The sequence below is a fragment of the Hypomesus transpacificus genome, chromosome 24, assembly GCF_021917145.1.
Source record: "Hypomesus transpacificus isolate Combined female chromosome 24, fHypTra1, whole genome shotgun sequence".
Classification (NCBI taxonomy): domain Eukaryota; kingdom Metazoa; phylum Chordata; class Actinopteri; order Osmeriformes; family Osmeridae; genus Hypomesus; species Hypomesus transpacificus.
In genome coordinates this window covers 3950313-3959392 of record NC_061083.1, presented here as the reverse complement: position 1 = coordinate 3959392, position 9080 = coordinate 3950313, and the positions used below count along the sequence as shown (strand labels likewise).

General features: G+C 46.2%; 1 protein-coding gene across 3 annotated transcripts; it reads left to right on the top strand.

Annotated features, from left to right (window-relative positions):
- On the top strand, positions 1 to 9080 carry ccdc92 (coiled-coil domain containing 92). 3 transcript variants are annotated; one of them, XM_047048098.1, is made up of 4 exons: positions 1 to 61; positions 4322 to 4496; positions 4966 to 5007; positions 7283 to 9080. In XM_047048098.1, exons 2-4 carry the CDS (start codon positions 4361 to 4363, stop codon positions 8095 to 8097), a joined length of 993 nt encoding a protein of 330 aa, XP_046904054.1. In that variant the 5' UTR covers positions 1 to 61; positions 4322 to 4360; the 3' UTR covers positions 8098 to 9080. The 3 variants fall into 3 exon arrangements, with proteins under 3 accessions (XP_046904054.1, XP_046904053.1, XP_046904052.1); XM_047048097.1 differs by lacking the exon at positions 1 to 61 and adding an exon at positions 1763 to 1943; XM_047048096.1 differs by lacking the exon at positions 1 to 61 and adding an exon at positions 3608 to 3821.

The window sequence follows — 9080 nt, the reverse complement described above, 5'->3', positions numbered from 1 at the left end:
GGAATACATTGTTATAGAAAATCCAGAATCTCCAGAAGTCAGCTACGTTTTCTACAGTTTGGTGAGTGAGTCTATCCAAGTGACACACAACATGACACTTTCCACACCACACATGATTTAATGCTTCAATAGGAGTTTATGATGGCAGAACTTCCTGTTTCATTTGGTTACTCTCCCTTCATTTGGTCCTTTTACTACCTGTCATGATACCGGATGATGAACACCAACAGCCTATAAGTATAACTAATTACTAAAAGGGTACTGTAAGTCTTGAGAATTGAGGAATATACTGTACCGGTATTTCTATTTCAGATTTTATTTTTTATTTTTTCAAGGCTTTGGAAAGGATGCTGGGGGAGGATATGTTACCTCTACAGTACTGGTTGGTCTATAAGGTTCTGGGCTCTGTGCCAGAATCAGTAAAACTAAAGATATGAGAAGAATTTAATCCTTGTCAAAAACATACCAAAGCCAAAGAGAGAGATTAAAGGCTGCTTCCGTAAAATAACATTTCAGGAAGGAGACAATAATCCCATTTATTCCATGAGAATTTTTTCTCTTTTTTTTTATTTTTTTATTACATTTGAGACACTTGCTTAGGTTGGTTGTGAAATAGATTTTTTTGTTATTGGTTCATATCATTTAACGCGGTAGCAGTGCCGCTGTGGAATTCCTCTTGCCAGAGACAATTTAAGGTCGTTAAATTAGACTGTGGTGGAGAGCAAAGGGTGACATTTTGGCCCAGATGAAAAGTCCACTGTTTTCACAATATACCTCAACAGAGAAAAGTAAGAAGTAACACTACTGTAATGCTACAAAATCTGCACAGAGAAACACATAAGAAAACACACAAAAGTATTCAATATGCGGGCTGGGTTTACCAGTTTGAGTTTACTGTATGCCTACTAGACAAGCATAAAAAATGTCTACCCAGAACAAAAATAGAGAATTTCTTTGTACCGTGGGCCGTCACTGATATTTGCAAGTTCTTCTTCCGACCACGAGATGGCTCAAGTGCATCAGATCTGAAAACAGGTAAGGCTCAGGAATCTGTTGCTATAGAGATGACGCTCGTAGTTAACTTTCTAACTGGACATGGCGACATTGTTGGTGAACAACCAATTTAAATAACAATCAAGGTAGACTAACTAGATTTTTTTTTCGAGGAGCTAAGAAGCTACTGTACGGTAGTCAATGTAGCTAATAGAGCTACATTGTTCCGAGAGATTTACGTTAATTACGATTTAAAAATAGTCTGGTTCTTAAAAAAAGATTGAAAGAATGATAGTACGGTGTGAAATAGCTAAGTAACTAAGCATGTCCAAAAGTGCAAAATCACAAATGTAAAATATACTAATTATAACTTAAAAAGAAAGTCACTGTTCCTTGTATCAATGAGAGTGAATCGTATTCTGGTGGGTGAGAGGAATCGGAATCTGAAATATTTTAGATTCATTTTTCGTCTGTGCTGGTGTGGGAGGCAAGTGTGATAATATTCTCTGGGGTTATCATAAAAATTGTGTCACTGGATCCTACGCCATTTAGTGAGGCTGAGAAAATGTGCCCTCTCCTCCACCCCTCAAAAAAATAACATAGGAAACAATTTACACGTTATTTATTATGCTATCAATGCTTTAAAACTATAATCTAATATTTAAATATTAATTTAATTTGGACTACTTTGGTCCTCTAAATGGGCCTGATAAATTTAGTGATTTTTTTTCTGACTTCCCATGATGCATCGGTGTATTTTGTTGTAGCTCAGGGAGATGAGAGAAATCTGACACAGCTTTCTGTCTCTAGCTGCCGACCGACAGAGACGATCACTTGACATCATCAACACAATGCAGAACATGGCATAACCGGCTAAGCCAGAAAGGCTAGCTTCTGCTGAAACAATTCTACTTATAGAGAGTATCCAACTATTTTGTCACGTTTAGCCGGTAGGTACCATTACAAGTTGTCTGTTTACGTTAGGGTAGCTAGCTGATTTCATTGCCAGCTAGTAACGTTTGCACCGTAATTACACCTGCTGCTGGATGCTATGGTATTATCAAGTTCATTGGCTTTAAATAGCTTCATTCGCAAGTAACGTTAACACTTTTGCTAGCTCTAACACCAATAGTTCTGTGGTATAACGTTACTGACTTGCTAAATTAGCAAATGGGGCATGCTGTGTGTACAGCCTCACAATCAGAATGAATGTACAGTACAGTACTAGCCAGCTTATCTTATCCATGCATTTATCACTGATGGATGTGTGGTCGTAGGTTAGTTATTAGTATGGTAATGACCTTAGCTGTTTGTTGTCAAATGTGGTCACCATTAAAGTCCTTCAGATGCAGTGTTTGAAAGTCGTATCGGGTGCTGTCCGCAATGCAGGTGCTGAAAAGGAAAGTGCTTGTGAAATGTGGAATTAGCTGGCTAGATAGCATGGCTGTATAAAGGTTAGCCCCAGTTAACTAACGTTTGCTAAATACTTTATACTACAATTCAGGCTGTTAATTTTCTCTAACTGCCTGCAATTTTTTTTTTTTATCAACAAATAAAGTGTTACACGTTATTCAAAGGAAGGCAGTCCACAAACCAAAGTACATAGAGAATGAAAAGAGAGTGAAAAGGAATCAGCTCCATATCACATGTGGTGTATTTACAAAATGTAAAAGAGGATGGGAACCAGTTGTGTTTAGTGCTGCAGTTTATTGATTATTCATGTCTGTGTATTCAGTGTGGGGAAATGATGGTTAGTGTGTTGGAGAAAAGGAAAGCATTGAGAGATACTATTTGGTGGCACATTGTTGTCATGGTTTCATTGTTGTCATTTGATTTGTATCGATTAGAAGGAAGACAGTTGATTGTGACTGTAACAGGGATGTAATCTAATGTGATGTCATTTGTAAAGGTTTTTGATTGCTTTTCCTGTAGCTAGTTTGGTTTTCATACGGTGACATCAGCCATGGTCTCAGGAATGTATTCCGTTTTTAAATGGAGGATCAAGACCTCGATGATCAAACTGAAGCTATCAGCATCCGGTCTGTTCCAAGAAAAGGGGGTGGGATGCATGAGAGTGTGCTTGCGATGCGAGGTGTACAGAAAGCACTTGGGATTACGCATCTATTATAGATTAACTCTGTGGTGCGTATGACATCACCGTTTGTGTGTATGACTCAACTGTACTGGAGGTCATATATGACTGATACACAGAAGGATTTTCACCTGAGTCTGACTAGCAAGGAGCATTTGCTGGGATTCCATATGAGGTGATAGTGAATGTTTTATTATGTTGGTGAGCAGATGATGTTAGAGGAAGAAGCCGAAAGATGTTTTATTGAAGCTCTCTAACGTATGCAAGGGGAAAGCTTTTTCTGTGTTTCGGCACTCAGGGAGGGTGAATCAATGTGCCTGCCCCCCCCCCCCCCCCCCCCCCTGAGCCCAGTGGGGTTGTTGGGGAGAGGGTGGAGACAATGGGGCTGCTGTGACTGAGGGATGGCCCTCTCTCTCTCTCTCTCTCTGGAAGCAAGGGCGTGCAAGGAGGGAGAGGGAGAGGGAGCGGGAGCAGGGGGGGGGGGGGGGGGGGGGGGGGGCGGAGAGGGGGGGGCGAAGACGGAGGGGGGGGGTGACTGCCTTATGCCGCACCCTGTGTCCCTGTGACGTCTTCCGTGTTCTGAGGATTTGTGAAAACGTGAGCTACTGGCAAGAATGTAGATGTCTTTTTTTCTTCTTTTTTTTGTTTGCCTAGAAATGTCTTTTTTGAATACCTGTTGATAAAGACTCCTTTCAAATACAAAAGATTGTGGGAATTGAAAATGGCTTAACATCAGGTAGGACACTGTAGCTCTGTTTTTGGGGAGTATATATGCGGAGACAAACGACAAGCTTTTGTTTAGGTTCAGTGCTAGTAAAGCGATAAGATACTGTCTCCAGAGATATGGAAGCCCAGACTGTCCACTCTTATTATAAAATCAATAGGTCAACATCAGCAATTTTTGCCTATTAGAGTATGCAAACAAAGCAAGGGAAGTTGTATCTTAAAAGCTCCATTATAGCTTTCAGATTTAGCCTTTTTCCAAGCCAACTTATTTTCACTGTTGTAGCTACACTTTCCTTCCTAGATTCTCCGACTGTATGACAAATAGTCAATGCTGTTCATGGATTTGATGGTGTTGCCAAGTAGAGCTTGTACAGAGTATCATTAAAAAAGGATTAGAATTGGTTGGCCAGTGACACCGTTCAGCCAGAGCCCATCCCAAATATCTGAGTAGGGGAAGCAATCCAGTACGGGACCACAGAGATAATGTTGTCTTTCTGCCGCCTTTGTCAGGTGTCGAGGGCTGCTGCTGTGTCTAAGTAGTATCGACCAATGGCGTCTGCCAACGTTACCATGGAGAATCAACTGCACAGTGCCCAGAAAAACCTGCTGTTCCTGCAGCAGGACCACGCCAACACTCTGAAGGGCCTCCACTCCGAGATCAGACGGCTCCAGCAGCACTGCACAGGTAAACAGCCCGGGTCGCCCTCAACATGCCCACACCACACTCCTCCAGAGCAGCTCTGCCACTGGACATGCATCTGCTTCCTTAGCAGCTGCATTGACAGTCTGAGCAGTACACCAAAGTCACGCTGGAAAGCTGATTATTATTATACATGCTTCGCTATGCTTTAGCCCCGACTGTCCCATAACCCTGTGTGACCTGCTGGTGCTAAGCTGGCCCTGGAACTCTCACTAATCCTGGGGTCGGTGAGATGCTAGCCTCCATCTGGATGAGCTAGCTGCTGCTGCTGCTACTGTTGTTGTTGTTATTGTTGTTGTGCTTCTGATCAAATGCTGCTTGCTGCCCCGTCCGTGTGTCCTGATCCGGCCTGCTCCTTGACGGGGCCGCCCACCGTCCCAGGCCCGTCACACCCTGATCTCATGGTGTCATGTGACCTCTCATGGTGTCATGTGACCCTCTGCTCTGTTCACAGACCTGACATATGAGCTGACATTGAGGAGCTCTGATCCATCAGGTGAGACCTACCCCTGCCTCCGCCACACACACACACCCACACCAACACACACACCCACACCAACACACACACACCAACAAACACACCCAGCGCACCTATCAGGTTCACCTTGTGTCCAGAGTGGAAGTCCCTGGTGTTGCTTGGATTAGGGGCTGCTCTGGGCCTTCATTGCAGTGTGAGCTTTAGTGAGAGTGGGCACTGAATGCTAAGTTAATGGTCATTCTTTCAATTCTCCTTTGGTATGGCTAGTCTAAGATATCCCAGTGTCTGCATTCCAGTCAGTGTACTTCCTACACCAAGCCAACTGTGTTTGCTCACCTTTTGTGTCTGATTTATAATACTGTAGCCATCCCCACCAATCACAAGTCCTCTTTTGTACATGTGTTCTAATGCTTCGCTTGGCATAGGATCGGCATTTACCCAAAAATATAACACACATTTGTCTGACATGCGTTGAAGCAGTTGTAGCATGCTTTTCTCCTCAGCGGTTAGATATAGTGAAAGTCCCACAAGGACCAGGCCCTTCAAAAGCAGCCAGGCTATAAATAAGGCAGCAGCAGAACAGAGCCCCCCTATCTCTCTGTGGAGCCCAGGCCCAGGGAGACAGCAGAAACCACCGGCTGTATCCTGGTAACACTCTCCCACCCAGGAAGCGCTGCAGGACCCCTGCCGTTTCAGGGGGCCCCTCCCCCCACCCCTGACTGCTCACCGCCAGGCTCGCCACCCCTCCCCCCCCCCCCCGTTACCCAGAGAACATGCCAGAGTCACAACAGAGGCCTGATTCAGAGCCGCAGTAGAACCATCCGTGGTCAACCAGCGGAACGGTCGATGGTCACTCGGCAGAACGGTCCACAGTCACGCCGTGGAACCATCCGCAGAACCCTGTACACTGTGCCTCGACTGTAAAGCAGAATCACACAAGGGTCCAGTTGTATTCCACGTCACGTTCCATGTCATTAGAGAATGGGACACATGACAAGGATTATATTTGACATCCCTTACCTATAGGATATAAGATCTAAATTCTACCAACACATTCAATATCGTAACTCAAAGAAGCCAAATAGAATGGCTTGACAAGCAGTTGCTGATCTCTGACCTCAGGGTTAATATAAGTCATGTTAGCTTAATCTGTGACTTTCTCTAAGCCTGCTGAAACTCTGAAGGGGTCACCAGCATCCCAAATGTCCCAGTGTGGCCATACTGCCATCCTCACTGACAGTGGAGTGTATCAGGCCCTATTCTGAGCAGTGCTGTGGAAACTGGTGAGAGACCGTATTAGGGTTGTGTGGGACAACACGCAGATTGCAGTGCAGGAAATTAGATTAGGTCTGCCAGTGCTAATGCACGGTCGGCAACCTACTTAGTGCATCAGGGCTGCTCCAGCTGGGGCCCAGTACAGAGACAACAACCCCCTTTTACTGGGATAGATGCACCAGTAACACCACCACCCCCCCCCACACACACACACACACGCACACACACACATTCACACACTGCAGCTCAGGAAGGGATTCTGTCTATCAGAGATAATGGAACCAGAAAAGCTTCCTATGTCTGGGATAGCCTGGGCTCAGTCCTGCTGTATAAAGGCTGCATGGTAGTTATCGTTTTTCCCCCCCGGCATGCAGGGCTGAGATTTAATTCAATTTCTCTATATGATCAATGGCAATGTGATCCAGGGTTCTAATGGAGCATCACCTGGATGAGACAGATAGGCCTGCATGTTAGCTCAGTGAGGGAGCTGTGATGGCTGCCAGAGGGTGGGTGGGGTGATGTTGGGGAGGGGTGGGGGGAAGCAGTATTAGTACAAACTAAAGGTAGTAGGGATGATGAAGGTCAGAAGAGAGCCGTGCCCTTGCTATCGACCAGAGCTGCAATATGAGATAGGGAGCTCTCTGCTCCACTGCAGATAGGTCTCCACAGCCCAGACTCTTCCCCCCCCCCACACCGACTGATCTCAGCTGACTGGCTCAATCCATGATTAGTGCTGGCACTCAACAGTCTAATGAGAAATAAATGTGTGGGCGTGTTTGCCTAATTGCCTTTGTCTTGGATGCCTCTGTGTACCTTATATCTGTGTTTGTGTGAACCCTACTGTACCTAGTAATCAGAATCAGAAAGGGATTTAATCGCCATGAAAGTTTGCACAGACAAGGAATTTACTTTGGCAGGAACATATAGGAATATATCTTCAATAAGTGGTGTCAGTTTAAACCAGTCTAACTCTACTAAACCTTAGGATGTATGACCTTGTGTGTTGCTGCGTGTGCAGACACCAGCGAGGCGCGATGCAGAGAGCTACACCAGAAGTGTGAGGAGCTGGAGGCTCAGCTGAAGCTGAAGGAGGAGGAGAACACGGAGCTGCTGAGGGACCTGGAGCAGAAGAACGCCATGATCTCCGTCCTGGAGAACACCATCAAGGAGCGGGAAAAGAAGTACCTGGAGGAGCTGAGGATGAAGAGCCACAAGCTGGCCGTGCTGTCGGGCGAGCTGGAGCAGAGAGCCAGCACCATCGCGTACCTCACCTCTCAGCTCCACGCCACCAAGAAGAAGCTGCTGGTGGGAAGCTCCTCGGAGGGCAGCCCTAACGTGAGCCCCGTGAGCTCCTACAAGCCCAGCCCTCCCCCCGCCAAGGACCGCCAGCCCGAGACCCCCCGCCGCCGCATGAAGAAGAGCCTGTCGCAGCCGCTGCACTCGGAGCTGACAGAGCTGTACCGCCTGGGTGCCGACGGGCGGCGCGTGGCCCTCCGCGACGCCGTGGACGCCATGCCCGACCCCGCCCCCTTCCTGCAGGCCGCCAGGGACACGCCGGAGCCGCACGTGCCACGGGAGCGCCCCGCCGTCATCCCGCCCATCGCCTCCGAGCGCTCCTCCGCGGGCGCCGCCTTGTCCAGCCCCCGCCACAGCCCCCGCCACAGCCCGGCCCGGGACCGCCAGCATCGGGCCCATGTGGGCGTGGCCCACCGCATCCCTCACAACACCCCTCCCCTGGCCCCGCCCCAGGCAGAGCTTGAGACGCTGGCTGTGGACCAGGTCAACGGGGGCAAGGTGTTGAGGAAGCGCTCCGGGACGGACAGAACAGTTTAACCACTCACACCTCGGAGGGCGGAAGACAAGATTCACCTACTGTGTAACCGGCTGCTTTTTATGCAACACCGCAACAAAGAAAGTCAAATGGAAAATGGAAAAAAAAAAAAAAAAAAAAGAGAAATCCACTTTTGTTTGAGTACTTTTTTTTCATACGTAGAAATGGGACTACAATGAGCATGCCAAACGTTTAGTTTTAAACCCTCATGTGACTTACATATCCTGTCTTTTCTCTCTCTCCTCACTCCGTCTAACATGGTGCACTACTTCCTCTGCCAAACATCTGCTTTATTGCCTGCTAATCTGGTGATTCATATACATCTAGTCATGGTTACTACTGGAAATTACCTTCATATTTCATCTGGTCAGCAATACTGCCCAGTCATATCAACAAGTAATATAATCCAATCTTCTTGTAATGTAAATACATGAATAATACACTAGGAAATAATATTAATGTGCTATTGGAATTGTAACTGGTGGTACTTTGCCGGTTATTTATGCATTGGGCTTTGGGGGCAAGTTTCAAGAAGAAAGGAGCTCTAATTGTTGCTGCCTGGCAACTGATTTGCAGTTATCAAGTGGTTCAAATGCAGTAAGAGAAAGCTGTGTGTGTGTGTGTGTGTGTGTGTGTGTGTGTGTGTGTGTGTGTGTGTGTGTGTGTGTGTGTGTGTGTGTGTGTGTATGTTTGAGTGAGTGAGTGAGTGAGTGAGTGAGTGAGTGAGTGAGTGAGTGAGAAAGTGCGATTGTGTGAGACTGCATGGAGTTTGTGAGACCGAACGCTTTATGAGGTAACAATGCTGTGACATGGGCATTTACAAAAACATCAAGGTCACAATCACTTATGATATGATCTGTTCTTAACTGTATATTTTAAATGGTAAAGGATTTTAATTAATTGTTTGTTTTGATATAGACATTTTACGTCAAATGAGTTGCATTATAACCACCTTGTCATGCTTTTCACCTCACATACTGGTCCT